The following is a 16,678-nucleotide window of genomic DNA, read 5'->3' as shown; positions in this document are numbered from 1 at the left end:
ATACCAGCCTAAAACGGGACGGGTCTGTCGGTTTCAGCAAGAAGCAGCCATAACCCAGATTCAGAAACCATTCATTTCAGCAAAGCGGTGCAGAGAAAACAAAGCACAGGTTGTAAAATAGGGAGCGGGAGTGGACTAAATTGTTTGTTTGTTTTTTCTAAACCCACCCCAAAGCTGCAAAGATGGCAGCTTGGACCAGTGCAAACCCAACATAGGGACAATATTGTAGCAGCAAGACGCTTAGCGGAGAGGGAAACCAATCGCTTATTTCTACAAACGGCGAATCAGAACCCCAAATAATTCACAAATATGGTGAAAAGCAATCAGCGTGGCTTATTAAAAAACAGCTTGATTTAGCATAGGGCCAATTACGGAGCAGATGGTAGCGCAGCGTACATTAGATGTGGGGCGGCGGGGGGAGCCTTGGGCCAGTGTAAACCAGTATGGAACGGACTCTGCTGGTTCTGATGTATGGAACTGATCTGTGGAGGCCGAAATGACGCCCAGGATCCTTCTGGACCGGCCAGGATGGCGCCTAGGAACCCTCCCAGGCCTGGACTCATGTTTGTGCAACTGGGTCGGAATAACCTGCGAGTCTCCTTGGATGAACCAAACATGTTCACCCTCCTGCCTTGGAGGAAAAAAACCAGACGCAGCCGGAACCAAGGGGGACCGAGCCAGGGCTGCTCCATTGTTTGAGAAAATAAATGGGGGGCGTCTGCTGGCCGGCGCCTTTCATCGCCTCATCTCCTCCTCCATCCGCCGCGCTGCGGAACGTGTCCCGGCGACGGTGACAGATAGGCGCTGTTATCTCTGCCGTCTCGCCGCCGCCTCCTCGTATCTTGCTGCCATCTCCCCGCTTCAATGTCCTTCTTGCCCGGCCCGCGTCGCCGCCCGTCATCTCATTACACTCCCCCCGCCGCCGCCGCCGCCCTCCAACAGCATTGTCTGCCGCCGACGCCGCCGGGAGCGCAGCCTCCTTCTCCCTTATCGCGCCTCTCCATCTCCCCGGCGAGGCTGCGGCTGCTGCTGCTGGGGAGAAAACAGCTCCGCCGAGGGAGGAGGAGGACGACGGCGATCGAACCTTCGGCAGCAACGCGCCGCGGGCCGGATCGCGGCCCCCGGGTCCCTAAAGCGCCCCCTAGTGGCTGCCCCACCCCCAATAAAACAGCCGCGTCAACACAGCTCCTTGCTAGGCCTGGCGCGCTCTGGGGACGCCGCGCCATTGTGCGCCCTTATCTTAATTGGCATCTCCCGGCCGCGGCTGCGGTGCTGGCGGATGGCCCACTTCCGCGCCCCTCCTGCCTCGCCCTGTCGCTCCCGATCCGTCTGCCTCCTGCCGCTGCTCCACCTTCCCCTTCTCTTCTCCATCTGCCCCTTTCTCCTTCTATCCATCACCCGGAGCCTTACGTCCCCTCCTTCTCCGCGCTCCCTTCTGCCTCCCCGGCGGCGCCTGCCCCCTTTTCTTCCTGGGCCCATGGCTTTCTCCATTCTCCTCCTGCTGCTGCTGCCGCCTCTTTCCATCTTCTCCAGCCCGCCCTCCGATTCTTTCCATCCCTCTTTCATTATTTCTGCCTTCCGTCTTTCCCCACTCCCTCCCACCCCCATCTTGCCTTGGCTCCTGGTTCCCCCCCCCTCTCCTCCCCACGTGGCCCTCTGCGGGGCGGGGTGGGGGGCGCCCGGGCCTGTCCATCAGCGCTCCGTCGCCACGGGGTGTCAGTCCATTAGGAAGCGCCGCGGGGGAGGGGGGCGCCAATTATCAGCACTTTAGCTGTTTCACGCCTGGGTGGAGGCTGCACCTTGAGGCGCAGAAGAGAGCGAAGGAATGAAAAAGTGGCTGGGAAGGAGTGCAGATGGGAAGGGAGAGGCAAGGAGGGAGGCAGAGAGAGGCAGCGTGTTTGGGGGGCGCGCCGAGAGGGGAAAGCGAAGGGGAATAAATGTCTGGGGAGAAAGGGTGTTAGGGGCGAGGCGACGGCGGAGCGAAGGAGTGTGAAAGTGATGCGAAAGGAATGCAGAAAGGGAGAGGAGGAGGCCTGTGAATTAATGGAGGGAGCGAAGGGAATAGGGAGGTGAGAGAGGAGTGCAAAGAAAGACGGGCGGAAGGATTGAGGAAAGAACGGCAAGGGAATGGGAAAAGAGGAGGGAGAAACAAGGCAGTGAAGAAGGGACAGTGGGTGAATTGTGGAGGAGGGATGCGGAGAGCCCTGAGGAGAAGGCCAAGGAAAGCAGGAGGTGGCTGAGGGATGCAGAACGAAGGAGTGAGAAAGTTAACCGTGCCAGTGAGCAAAGGCAGAGGAAGAATTTTATTTTATTTTAGGTTTTGTACCCTGCCTTTCCCTCAAGGAGCTCTCCACGCAGTCCTCACGACAACCCTACGAGGTAGGTTAGGCTGAGAGATAGCCCCCCTCCCTCCCCAAGGTGGGGATTCGAACCCTGGTCTCCCAGGTCCTGGTCTTAACACCCTAGCCCACCACACTGCAGTGGCTGTTTCGTAGCCGAGTGAGCTAGCGCTGGCCTCAAAAGCTCAGGCAGACCTGGAATGGCTGGCTGGCCAAGGAGGGAGAACATCGGGAACCAGCCTTCGTTTTATTAAAATATTCATATACGCCGCCCACTCATAAAATATCAAGGCGGTGTACAGCAGCGTGTGTACCAGACACAACAGAAGGTAGAATGCCATTAAAAAATGCAGTGCAGAATTAATCGTAAAAGTTGATTGGCTCAATGCAAGGAAGGGTGGGGAGGAGGAAGGGAATGTGCCTTGTTAAGTAATGAAAAGGGACAGTGGGCCAAGTGTGGAGATCAAGACGGAGGAGATGAATGGAGGAACAAGAGGGGGATCAAAGGAGTGAAGGGGGGAAAGGGGATTGCAGATGCATACAGACAAAGGGAGAGGAAGCGAAGGAATGAGAAAGCAGGAAAAGGAGTCTGCCGTGTGGATGTGGCCAGGGATGAACTGGAGGAGGAAGAGGAGTGTGCCTGTTTGCACTTGAGCTCTGCACTCCCCTTGGAAAGCAATTAATATTCTTGTAGTGCTGGGCACAGAGGGGGCAGGCCCGCCCTCCTCATTTGCATATAAATTAAACGACAGACAAAGACACTGGCAGCCAGAAAAGCAATCAGAGCCCCAGCTCCCTCCAGCCCAGGGGTACCACTACCACCCTCCAGGCCTTCTGCCCCAGACAAGCCCAGAAGTGCCCAGGATGGCACTTCTGTCTGCACCAAATCACGGGAGCGCAATCCCACCCCAAGAGAGTCCTTGGACTGACATGAAACCTGCCTCAAAACTCCTCCGGAACCTAGATTCCTTCTCCATGCTGGGATGAGAACCCAGGAACTGCCCAGCTTTCCAACCAGCTATTCAGTGAGGCTCCAAACCCAGGAGATGTATCCCCCTCTCTTCTAAACCAGTCAGGTATCACACCTTCCTTTCCCCGCTGCTGCCGTAAAAACCATATTGTGAGTGTGTGGGGAGCCAGGCATCTCTTGAACATTCATCATTACTCGTCTTTGTATCATGGTGGCGGCCAAGTTTAACTGGACCCTGGTTGCCTTACCAATGTTCGTCCAACCTACAGTAGGGTTGACATCAAAAATTGTTGAGCGCCACCTTTCGGAAATCCGCCCCCGCCCCCGGACGTCAATTCTGCCTTTGAAATCCCAGTAATGTCCAGGAAAATCCAGATGTATGGCAGTCCTAACCTACAGCAAAGAGAAACGTCTTTTTAAGTTGTAAGAAATAAGAAATAAGTAAGAAATAAGAAATAAAGAGAAATAAAGAGAGTTGTAAGAAGTAAGAAATAAAGAGATTTCCCGCAACATAATGTCATTTGTCTCTGGGTGTTTTGTTTGCTTGCTTGTGTTTAGCATGTAATTTTTCCATGCAGGTGTGATATATGCAAAATCCTTATTGATAGATGGTATCAGTTATTTTACAGAGCCCAGTCACTTGTGAGCTGGTCAGTTTGTGCCACGATGATACACTTCCAGCCTCCGGTCAGTTCTCCTAGGTACTGGGTGGTTTGGTGGGGTTGTAGAATTGGGCATTCCCACTATACAATTCAACGATCTTAAATGTACAAAGTATGGGACACGGGTGGCGCTGTGGGTTAAACCACAGAGCCTAGGACTTGCCGAGAAGGTCGGCGGTTCGAATCCCCGCGACAGGGTGAGCTCCCGTTGCTCGGTCCCAGCTCCTGCCAACCTAGCAGTTCAAAAGCACGTCAAATTGCAAGTAGATAAATAGGTACCGCTCCGGCAGGAAGGTAAACAGCCGGTGCGCTGCTCTGGTTTGCCAGAAGCGGCTTAGTCATGCTGGCCACATGACCCGGAAGCTCCCTTGGCCGATAAACCGAGATGAGCGCCACAACCGCAGAGTCGGCCACGACTGGACCTAATGGTCAGGGGTCCCTTTACCTTTACTTTAAACGTACAAAGTGTTGTCCATGAGAGGAGCTTTGTAGGATCAGCCTAAAGGCCCATCGAGGCCAGGGTCCTGTTCCGGCCAGTGGCAGACCAGACACATCTGGGAAGCTATCAAGCAGGACTTTGAATGCCATTTCCCAGGATTCTTTGGCTGTTTAAAGTGGCATAACACGGTTTTAAATGCATAGTGCAAATAGGGCCTAAGAAACAAGAGTACAGTGGTACCTCGGGCTAAGTACTTAATTCGTTCCGGAGGTCCGTTCTTAACCTCAAACTGTTCTTAACCTGAGGTACCATTTTAGCTTAATGGGGCCTCCTGCTGCCGCCGTGCCACAGCACAATTTCTGTTCTCATCCTGAAGCAAAGTTCTTAACCCGAGGTACTATTTCTGGGTTAGCGGAGTCTGTAACCTGAAGTGTCTATAACCTGAAGCGTATGTAACTCGAGGTACCACTGCATTGGCCTGAAAACCAAGGGGAAAGGTGGGATATCCTTCTTGTGCACTTTAGTATTCTGGGAGAAAATGTGGCTGAACAGGAAGACTCATAGGAAGGTCCATCTACCTCAGTATTGCCTACACAGACTGGCAGCAGCTCTGCAGGGTATCGGGCCGGGTATCTCTTCCAGCCCAACGCAGAGATGCCGGGGATCGAACCTGCAACCTCTGGCATGCAAAGCCTCTTCCCCAAATGAGGAGAGGCTACACAGCTGCATTTTCTTTCAGGTCCCGCTTGTCTCAGCCAATCGCCTCTGATATATGTCCCCTCCTCCTCTCTGAACTTGGCTAAACCATTTTAAAAGCCATCTACGTTAATTGGCTATTGCCGCATCTTTTGGCAGCAGCTTCCGTCAATTAATTCTGTGCGGTGTGAAGAAGGGCTTTCTCTTGTGCCTCCTGAATTTATTGCCAATCGCCTGGCGGACCCTTTGGCCTAGTAATATCAGAGAGGATGGGGCGCGTGTGAAACATCTCACAATTTTAACCACACCTTGCATAATGCAGCATTATAAACCTCTCCTCAAGCTCTGTGTTTGTGGTTTAGCCCAAGGCCACACAGAGAACATGCTGGAAAAGTGGGATATGGACCCAAGTCCCCCAGGACATCCTGTCTAAACCATAACTTCTGAGCTTTCGGTTGCCATATCCCCAGCCAAGATGATTTGGGGTTGCTCAATGGCGGAGCGAGACTTGTGGCCCTACCAGCCCCAGGCAACATGGCCAATAATCAGGGGTGATGGGAATTGTAGTCCAGCAAGAGCAGGTGCCCCCATCCTGGCTCTGTGGAACTCCCCCAAGTCCCTCAGGACCACTTACAACTTTGCAAGCAGGGGTACAAATCCTGCAGGACTTACCCTCCCTAGATATTTAGCATGGCAGCTGCTTTAAAAGAGCTGAAACTTCACAATTCTTTTGTTCGTTTGTGTTTTGCTTTGCTGGCCAGCCGGAGGCGTCCCGATGCATTTATTACCAGGCTTAAGGGGGGGTGTAATTATTTAGGGTATGCATTTGCCTGTGTTTTCAATCTCCGCCTCGCTTTTAATAATATCGCAAGCTGTTTCTGAAAAGTGGTGCGTTCGTGGTATAATATTCACCCCCTTCCGGTTGACCTATAGGGCCTGTGCTTTGCAGTAGATTTCTGCAAAAACAAAACAAACAAAAAAAACAAAAACTCCAAAGCTGAACGTTTTGCTTTTATTTATTTATTTTGCCAGCCCGAGGCAGCAGAGTGCGCCAAAGTTGCCAGCCCAGCACTCCCCCCCCACAGGTGGAGCCCAGATTCCAGCACTTTCTGAAAGGAGGGGCGTTGTGACTTTGGCTCATTTGCTTCCCTGTGGCATTTTGATTTCGAAGCAGCAGGGAAAAATTTCAAATACCTGGGCCTTAAAAAAAAAAAAGTGATGCAAAGGCCAGAGAGTTAAAAAGAAAGAGAGAGAGATTACTTTGCCAGCTTCCTCTAAATGGGCCTGTCTCCTAGTGCCAGCAGAGATTGGAGGTTTAGGGGTTGGATGGGAGGAAAAGGGTAGAAAAAACGTGGGGCAGGATATAAATTTTGCCAGTGGGAAAAGGATTGGATGGACGTGGCACTAGAGACTGGAGGTTGTGTCTAATGTTAGCCCTACTCGGATCAGACCCACTGAAAATAATGGGTGCATTATTAGAATAAAAGAATTGCAGAGTTGGAAATGGGTTCACAGGGTCATCTAGTCCAACCCACTACAATGCAGGAATTTTTTGCCCAACATGGGACTTGAATCCACAGTCCATTTGTTTCAGTGGGTCTACTTTGAGTTCATTTTAGTTGGGAAGAAATAGGGGAGGGCTTAGCCTCTTTCAGCATCAGGACTCCGTCGTGGAACGTGAGGGTGTTCTACAATGAAAGGGGGAGAAAGCCTCTGAGCACGTGCAAAGTGTTTCACCCTCAGGACAGAGAAGGCCTCACCAGTCCACACAAATCTGGGGTTAAGGAAACAGGGTTGCAGGACATGGCGGCAGCAGGGAAGGCAGTTAGGAGCTGAGGGAAGAAAGAGCAGATTGGAAGGGTGAAGCGAACAGGATTATGGAGTGTAAATGCACCTTGGAACTCCCTGCCTATTGAGATGCCTCCTTGACTGCACACTTTTTGGCGCCTGCTATAAACATTCCTGTTTAGACAAGCCTACCCAGATGCTTACAAAGTTGAGGTCCTTTTAACCTGTTTTAGTATTTTTTAAACTGTTGTATGTTTTAACGTTGTGGGGTTTTTTGTAAACCACTTTGAGGTTTGTTCCTTTTTACAGTCAAGCAGTGTATCAGTTTTGTGAAGTAAATAAGCAAGCAAGCAAGCACGCACCGTACCAGGACAGAAGCGAAAGGGAAGTCACAAAGGGGCACCCAGATGTTAACAAGAGTGAGCCAGAGCCTGCTTTTTGTATTTTAATACCAATACTTGATATGGGGCGGTCATAAAGTATCCCAGAATTCTTTGGGGGAAGCCATGACCGTTTCAAGTGGTATCATAACGCTTTAAATGCATGGTGTGAATAGGATCCTAATCACAGTTTCCCTCCTTATGGTGAAATGTATTGCATTTCCAGTTACATTATAGTCAATTTTTGACATTTGCATACCCTCCAACACACTGAAGCCAAAATCTAGGATGCCATATTCCCATTTTTTCCCCCATAAGAGCCCAGCAGCCATTTTGGTTGCTGTGATCTCACGTTATTTTATGCTGCAGTTCCCACCCACCCACCCAAAAAAAGTGCTTTTTCGGGGTGCAAGATCCACGGCAGCCAAAATGGCTGCCATTCTCTCATGATAAAAAAACAGGATATTCCCCCCCCCCCACGCTTGCAAGGTATGCATTTGCATCTATATGTATAACTTCGCATATGCAAGGCATATGTGACTCTGCCCTCTTTTTTTGGCAATGCCTAAGTGATGTAATAAGAATTTTAAGGTCTTAGATATATAATAAATGTTCATAAATGTACCAAGCAAACACGTACATAAATATATAAACCACATGTCTGAAGCAGCACAGGAAGACAGTCCTGAAACCATTTTGACTCCCAAGCTGACCAAATGTTTCTCTGCAAGAAGGTGAAAAAAACCTTCCTTGTTACAGGAGTTTAGTAATCACCATTTCAAAGGAGTGGGCAGACTACCAGGAAAGGCAATCAGATAAGGCATTATCAGATAACCTGGAAGACAGGAAAAACAACAACATTCACCTTTTCTGTGATGTATGTATGATGTATGGAGGGGTGGTCTTGAGCTCCAGGGCAGGGAATTTAAAATGTCTATATAAGGGCAGGCACACCTTGGTTCTGGGTCTTCCTCCATCCTCCTGTGTGTGAGGGGAGCACCCTGTTGCAACAGCTTTAATAAAAATCAGACTTACTAGCTGCTTTGCTTCTCAATATTCTCTGGCTGGCCTCTGTTATTTTCTCCTACCAATAGGGAACCCACATAAGGACTCTATACGGGCTCTTGGATACCCCTTAAAGGAAGAAGGGCAGGTTTTGTTTACAACAGAGGGCACAATAGTTCAATATGAAAGAGCAAGAGAGTGCCTCTGTGCCACGTGCAGATTGCCTTCCAGCACCAGATTGGGGGACCAGGAGTTTCCAGAGCAGAGGGCGCAACTCCTAGGCAGGCTTTGAGGCCTAGCAGCCTCCTGGCTTGGGATGCCTGGGTCCTGAGCCTGTTTTCCACAGAGCCGGCTCCTCTGTGTGGGAGTGAATCCAGAAACTATCAACATTAATTTGGAGGCATCAGAGACGGCGACGGCATTAACAGCAGGTGAGCCAGCCTTGACCTGCGGACGAGGGTCAGGCGGCTGCGAAGAAAGGAAACAGAACGAACACAGCTCAAATAACGGGGAAAATGAAAAGAGGACCCGGCCTTTGAAACGGAGCGATACGAATGATAGAGAAAGGAGGTAGCGGGAAGGAAGACACCCTTTTGAAGAGGAAAAGTTGCACAGAGAAGAATGGACGCTTTTCTCGAGAGGAAGAGAGGGGAATGGAGGGAGATCAGCTTGGCTGCTACGGCTGCTTTCAAGATGGTTACTAGATGATCAAAGAAACAAGGATTTTCCCTTATTCCATCCTCTATTTCTGAGCCCCACCCGGGTACCAGGATTTCGAGTTGTAGGAGTGGCCAGCATTCAACATCTAAATCCTCGCCCCACATTTGCACTATTTCCCTTTGCTGCATCAAAAACGCCCACGTGAGACCACCATCTTCCACATTACTGAAGTGGGGTTCGGCAGCTTGGGGTAGTGGGTGGAGTCCAAAGTCCTTTTTGAAAGTTCTCTGTGTTAATCCGTTAGGATAAGGGCTCAGCATCCAGCTGGGTACAATTCCTTTGGGGTCCTCACTCCTGCCCATCACCCGTTAAGCAGGGATCCGCTTAAAGGTAAAACGGCTTTGATGTTGTGCAAAGTGTGCAGCGCATCCCCTGCCTCAGCAATAAAATAAAATAAAATATCTGTTGCAAGAATATCAATGCAGAGGGGTTGGAAATGCCTCAGCACAGAAGCAGACTTGCAAATATGACATAAACTTGGAAATTGCACGCATGCGATTTCCAGGATGCAATTGCATTTTGGAATTCGTGGCTCTGAGTAGTTGTTAAGGTAGGGCTGGCAGTTCAGCTGTGCCTTGGAAGTTTTTTTTTGCCATTTGCAAAGTCAGGATAGATAAGGGGTATTGGATAAGTTTCTTATTCATTCTTTTTCCTTTGCACACTAGAGTGGAGTTAGTTGCTAACAATTAAATAGATGTCTGTTTCCGACAGGAACATTATTTATTTATGTTGTTTATTATTAGGATTTGTATCCCAAGCTTCCTCCGAGGGCAGCAAAGACCAAGGGGTTTAAAACAGTGTCACTTAAAATCAAACAGAAACACATTTAAAACATTTAAAAACAACTTAAAAAACCACCTAAAAACTAGCTGAAATACCTGTCTGTGTGGTTGTGTGTGGAATGTGGCCCCCTAACTGCTTTCCAACAGGTGATGTAGCCCAAAAATTTTCCTCACTCCTATGCTTGAGGCCCACACAGGTACATTACTTAAATAATTTTTCTTTAAAAACATGGTTAGAAATTAACATTCTCGGGAAGTGAAGCGGTGGGGCAGACTGCTTCCTCGTCCATATTGCCAGAAGTGGAATCTATTTGAAATGTGTTGCTTAGGGCTTGGTTATCTGCATATGCTTCTGATAAGGCTTAATTAAATTAAATTAAAATGTTTAAGGAAGATACGTCCTTGGTGCAGGGAGGGGCCCAGGAGTTCTCCTTGCTGTTCCTTCTGGTGCCAGATATGTCCTCTTTCTCAGCAATGGGTCACAAGGACACAGGAAGCTGCATTGCACTGATCCATCTAACTTGGGGACCGTGGCCGTCCAGGATTTCAGCAAGGAACATTCCCAGCTTTACCGGGAAATGGCATTAGATGGTGTTCTGCACCCAAGCTACAAACCTCCACCTAGAACATGAAGGCAATAGGCTTCTTTTGCTTATGGGTAATGCACAGGTAGAGTGCCTCTGCTCCTGGAGGAACTGATTATTGCCATTGTGTTCAGCGGCTGATAAAGACCGTCCCTTTATCAGTAGGCAATGCCTCTGCCTTGTCGTATTATCTGCTAAGCAATTGGAAGGATGCTGCCAGGAGGGAAGGAGAGCTTAGCTGGGGGGGGCATCCTGGGGGTCCATACCTGGCCTGGCTGGTAGGAGACACAGCAGCTCAGTTTATCCCAGCAGTGCTGCCTGGAGGCTGATGAGAGTCGGAGCCTGACATACTCCAGAATGACACAGGTGCTGTACCTTATACAGTGGTACCTCGGGTTACGTACCTAATTCGTTCCAGAGGTCTGTTCTTAACCTGAAACTGTTCTTAACCTGGAGCACCACTTTAGCTAATGGGGCCTCCCGCTGCCGCCACGCCGCAGGACGATTTCTGTTCTCATCCTGAAGCAAAGTTCTTAACCCCAGTATTATTTCTGGGTTAGCGGAGTCTGTAACCTGAAGCATATGTAACCCAAGGTACCACTGTAGATCTTATTCTCCAGGTCGAGCCAACAGGTGCTCATGCATAGCTGTCAACTTTTCCCTTTTCTTGCGAGGAATCCTATTCGGAATAAGGGAATTTCCCTGAAAAAAAGGGAAACGTTGACAGCTATGTGCTCATGGCACCCAGGGCCTGTGGGAGTGGGCAGCCTTTTCACCCAGGGGGTTGAGACCCAGCCCTGGGGGAATGCTACGCCTTAATAAGCCAAGGAAAGAGACAGAACGCCTTGCAGCACTGCTTTCGCCACCCTTTTTTGCCCCTCCATCTGCTTCACACGGCAGCTCCTGTAACAGAACCTGGCAGCCTGCCCTCCAACACACCGTTTCCAATCTACAGTGGTACCTCGGGTTAAGTACTTAATTCGTTCCGGAGGTCCGTTCTTAACCTGAAACTGTTCTTGACCTGAAGCACCACCTTAGCTAATGGGGCCTCCTGCTGATGCCACGCTGCCGGAGCACAATTTCTGTTCTCATCCTGAAGCAAAGTTCTTAACCTGAAGCACTATTTCGGGGTTAGCGGAGTCTGTAACCTGAAGCGTATGTAACCCGAGATACCACTGTATTATACTGCCCACCCTGCTCCTCTTCTAGACTAGGCTAGACCTTCGCCTGCAAAAGCTCACGCCAGCTACGGCAAACTCATAAAGAGGGCCGTGCCAGATCAGATCCAAGACCTTTCAGTCTGGTCTGGCGCTCTGTTCCAAGAGTAGCCAGCCAAATGCCTGGGGGAAGCCCACAAGAGGAGTTGAGCCCAGTCTGTCTGAGGGTGTTTCCAGATGATGCGTTTACCGAGCATTTAACCTGATCTGTTTGCAGGGAGACTAGAAGGCAGTTGGCCATTTAATAAGCACTCCTGATTTGTTTGTGGGGAGGTGAGGCAACTCTGCCAGAGCAAGCTACCTCACAACCACCAGTACGTTGCAAAAAGCCCAATATTTGGGGAGGTGGAGGGTTTGTTTTTGCACAAGACCGCCTAATGCGCTATAATCGCACAACCTGAATTTGCCAGAATCCCATCCAGAAAAAAGAGACAATCTGGAAGAGCCCAAAGTTTGATTGGTTGTCATGGTATCATGGGGTGTGGGCGTTGTTAGGGGAGGGGTAGTACCTCTGCGAGGGAAACACACACACATTGTGCTCCTTCTGGGGTAGTTTGTCCACCTTTGCACTCATCTCTCTCTTTTGGCTCCTGGAAGCTGCCAGCATGTGACAGCGGCCACAGCCCGGGAAACAGCTTCAACTAGCCAGCTAAATCAGGTGAGGGCAGCTGATGGGTCTCAAACCCTCAGTGAGTTAGGGACTTCCTCTGCATGTGAAGGCAAGTTCTGGCAGACTAAGTGGATGAGAGCAAGAGTAGGCCCAAGAAGGCACTTTCTACATGTGCTGTAGAGGGGAAAAGGGGCAGATGGAAAGGTAGCTCATCTAGGAGAAGGAAAACTAATTCTAAACCTCTGCTGCCTTGTGGAATATCTTCACGAGTAAACCCTACACAAATCCAGTGCGGAGACCTAAGGCAGTTGAATGGCGCCTTGTACTCCTTCCTGCAACTCTTGCAGCCAAGCTGGTGCCAAATGTCTTGCTCTGCTTTCCTTTGGACCACATCAGGGAGGCTGAGAGGGGAGTCTTGTCCTCTGGGCAGCCCAGGACCTCCAGACACACTGCCCAGTCTTGCGTATTGGAGAGGTCACCGCTAATGAAGTGGTTTGACTTCACCCCCAGAGGCACACTCCATTGTCTCTCGAGACATAGAGATGCCAACCAGAACATGCCAACTCGTTCACATCTCGCTCAGGCAGACGCACAACTGAAAATCCACAGTGGTCTTTTTTTTAGAAAATAAATTGTTTATTACGAAATTATAACATGGATGTCCCCCACCCAACACCGATTATGCCTTAGCTCCCTAGAATAAAATTGTCCTGGCTATAGAAAGTCCCTTTGTGGTATCAGGAGAGGAGGGCTTTGTCCAGAGGTCAGAGGCCAGATCTCGTCCTCCGCCCTCGCTGCCATCTCCACGCCTTTTCCTGGGAGCCCATGCAGGGGTGCTGGTGGTGAGGTCAGAAGCCCTGCCCTGGCTGGGGGGGCTGCAAGTTGAATGAGAGGTAAATCCATGCTGGCAAGACTGGATTGTTAGGGTCCAGGGAGGGAGGGAGTTTGGTACCAAAGGATTCTGGGAGAAAATGAATGCATAGAGTTATTTTGTACAGGAGAAGGGGAAAAGAAAAGAACGGAAACCAAAAACAGAATAAACACGGCACAGGTAACAGCAAAATGAAGAGAAAACAATGTGAATTACAGAGGGGACCAAAACAAAACCAACCCAAAGCAACCCATAACATTTTTGTTTAAAGGCTGAACAAATGACAAAGTAGCATAATGGAAAGGGAATCGAGGACGTCTAAAGGAACAGAGTAAGGAATGGCGGAAGCTGGAAGTGCAAAGTAGCTGAAGAAGGGAAGAGAAGAATCTGAAATAAAATCAAAGTAATTTAAACATGAAAGATTTGGGGAGCGGGAAAACCGCGAGAGAATGAAAGACACACTGAAAGAATAATTGGGGTGGCTAACCTGTGGCCCTGCAGATGTTGCACAATCACAGCCCCCCCATCATCCCTGACCGCCGACCATGCCGGGTGGGACTGATGTGACTCAGAAACATCTGGAAGGCCACAGACCAACCACCCCGGCCTACAGGGAGGCAACGCAAACAAGGACAGGAGATGTCTAGAAGACAAGCTGAAACCGAGAGCGAACCAAAAGGGAGAAAGCAACAAGCAACACGACAGGGACGGAGAGGACTGGAGGGCCGCGCTGTTCCGTGGATGTGACCCCTTCCCGGTTCAAGGTCCCTCAGGTTGGAGGTGGCCCTTCTGGGGTGCCGTAGAGCTCAGCCAGTGTTCGGAAGAGTGGCCCCCATTCTTCCAGGTACTCATACCCTCCGGCGTCGCTGTCGCCCGCGCACGAGGACCCCGGGGAGCTGAGGGAGCCGGCCGAGGAGCCCTGTCCCTCATAGCCGTACACCTGGATGGAGTCGTAGGGAGGGACGGAGGGGTCGGCGTCCACTTCGCTCAGGCGGGCCGCCAGGAAGCTGGCCACGTCGTGGGGCTGCGGGGGCAGACGGGCCGGCAAGGAGGGCGGGAAGTGCAGGCGGGGGAGCACGTCCCGCCGGAAGAGGCGGCGCTGCTGAGGCGGCGGAGGGGCAGCGTCGGGGTTCTGCAGGGCGGCCATGTCGAAGGCCTCCGTGTCCTCTTCGCCCCCGCCCTCGTCGTCGTAGGTGATGATGTTCTCACGGACGTCCTCTTCTTCGAAAGGCAGCAGCGCCGCCTGCTTCTGCCTCCGGAGGGCGACGAACAGCAGCACCAGGGCTGGACACAGGGAGGCAGGTGGGGGCAGAAAGAAGCAGGGGAAGAAGAAGAAGAGTTTGGATTTGATATCCCGCTTTATCACTACCCGAAGGAGTCTCAAAGCGGCTAACATTCTCCTTTCCCTTCCTCCCCCACAACAAACACTCTGTGAGGTGAGTGGGGCTGAGAGACTTCAAAGAAGTGTGACTAGCCCAAGGTCACCCAGCAGCTGCATGTGGAGGAGCAGGGAATCGAACCCGATTCACCAGATTATGAGTCTACCACTCTTAACCACTACACCACACTGGCTCTCTGGGGAGAAGGACAGGCGTTAGCAAGGCACAACAAACAGCAGGGCTTTCACCACCACACACCCCCATACGCCTTGTTGGACGCTTCTTGTGGAATCAGAGGGACATAATACAATAAGAGCATTTCCGGGCCAGGCCAATGGCCCATCGAGTCCAACATTTTGTTCTTACAGTGGCCGGAAACCCACAAGCAGGACCTGGGTGCAACAGAGCTGTTCTCCACTCCATCTTCAGTGGAGGTAGAAAAGGCTCATTCTCAAAAGCCCACCCTCCATAATTACAACAACACAAGATGGAAGAAGTAAAAAAATATTGAGATCACACATGGGTGAAGGGGAGTGGGGGGTATAGGGGAACTTATAAAAATTTCTAATATAATATTTCTAATTGCGCTGTATTTATATACAGCAAAGGGAAGTCTATAGCAATTAGGTATATTTTAATTTAGTCAATGATGTAATAGGCTTATGTTACAAAATGAATATGGATTTTGAATTTGATGTTTGTAATTCTTTTTTGGTTTTGGAATAAAGTTTAAAAAAGAAGAAGTCCACCCTCCATGTTTCTAGAGGTCCTCTGCTCAGTTTTGACTCCCCTCCTTGGCGCCCAACCTCTGCTCTCAGATCTTTTCGGTGACTCTTTCGGTGACTCTTTCTGAGCTCGTGATCTGCAAGGCCCACATTCTTGGAAAACCATAACAGTGGCTCACTCAGCTGCTTTGCTCTTGACCCCAGGACTCTGTCTCAACCCCTGGCACTGTTAACAGAAGCCCACGTTCACATTTCAAGCTGTTGGTTTTTGTTGTTGTTGTCCGAGATCCATCCTTAGATAAACATTAGAGATTTAGATAAACAGCCTCTTCCTAGTTTTGAAACTTGATCTCCAGGAATCATTGATTCCACTCATTCTGAAAATCTACCCCTGCCCTGTCTGGGTTTTCGGTGAGGATGGACAAATCGTCCAATTGCAGTTACTCTTTTTTTAAAAAAAACCGCTCTTAAATTCACTTCTCCACATTTCTGCAGTAAATTGCAATTTTAAAAAATCCTTGGGAAAATTTGTTCTAGCACAGATCTCCCATAATTACGCTCTTGCACGCAGTTTTAGCTAAGATGCAAAATTCCGCAAGCAATTTCCCCCTAACACAATGCATTTCTGTACGTAATTTGCAGTAACGTTTTTACGCACACTTCCTGCTAACATAAACATGTTTGCACCAGTTGTTTGTTTGGCGAACTGCATCACAAAATTCTGAAACGCGTGAACTCTGAAGTTTAGCTATGTTTCGGTTTGCATATTGGTGCAGAAGTGTGAATTGCCGATCTTCTCACTGGAGTGCGGAAAGAATCAAATTCCTCCCCCCTCCCCAGTTCGCAGCCCCCATTTCTGCCGCCTGCGTGCAGCCCCTGTTCTTTCTCACCAAGCAGAGTGCCCACACAGGCGAGGATGGCTAGAAGGGCACCCGTGCTGAGGCCTGCCGGGGAGCCCAGGGCCTCGGCCCCGCAGGAGTGCATGGCCCCATCGCGCCGACACCGGCAGATGCTGACGGTCAGGGTGGGGGAGCCTGTGCGGGTGGGAGACCCCCCGTCCACCAGTTCCAGCGGCACCAGCAGGGACCCGCCTTGTGTGGGCAGGCGGGCGGCACGAAGTAGCAAGGAGGCAGAGTTATCTGGGGAGGGAAAAGGTGAAAGGCGGTTAGGGGAACAAACTTATAGACCGCCGCATAAAGCGATGTAAGGCACACACACACACACACACAGAGAGAGCTCTGAAAATCATAATATCAACAAACCCTTCAAAACAGTAAGGCCAGCCTACAAACTTCAGAAACAAAGCAATTTTCTCAGCTATAAAATTGATATTCCATAAATGATTGGGGTACCCCTTGGGGAAAGCGCTCCTAAACAAAAATGGATTCAGTAGGCACCAAAGCATCCTGGCACTAGGCGATGGTCTTATTTCAGCTGGTAATTGATCCCAGAGAGCTGGAGCTGCAACACTAAAAGCCTAGTTTGTACTACAGGCTAAGCACACAACTCTC

General features: G+C 50.2%; 1 protein-coding gene across 6 annotated transcripts in view; it reads right to left on the bottom strand.

Moving 5' to 3' along the window:
* Positions 1 to 12,806: 12,806 nt before the first annotated feature.
* CDH24 (cadherin 24) overlaps positions 12,807 to 16,678 on the bottom strand; it is a 33,315-nt gene continuing 29,443 nt past the window's right edge. For all 6 annotated transcript variants that reach the window (XM_083582003.1, XM_083582006.1, XM_083582005.1 and 3 more), the window contains 2 exons: positions 16,058 to 16,306; positions 12,807 to 14,347 (listed from right to left, as the gene is read on the bottom strand). In XM_083582003.1, coding sequence (XP_083438129.1) covers positions 13,833 to 14,347; positions 16,058 to 16,306 — 764 coding nt within the window. In that variant the 3' untranslated portion in view covers positions 12,807 to 13,832. The remainder of the gene's footprint in view (positions 14,348 to 16,057; positions 16,307 to 16,678) is intronic.

The sequence above is a fragment of the Podarcis filfolensis genome (assembly GCF_964270895.1).
Source record: "Podarcis filfolensis genome assembly, chromosome: 13".
Classification (NCBI taxonomy): Eukaryota; Metazoa; Chordata; class Lepidosauria; order Squamata; family Lacertidae; genus Podarcis; species Podarcis filfolensis.
This window is presented reverse-complemented; position numbering and strand designations above follow the sequence as displayed.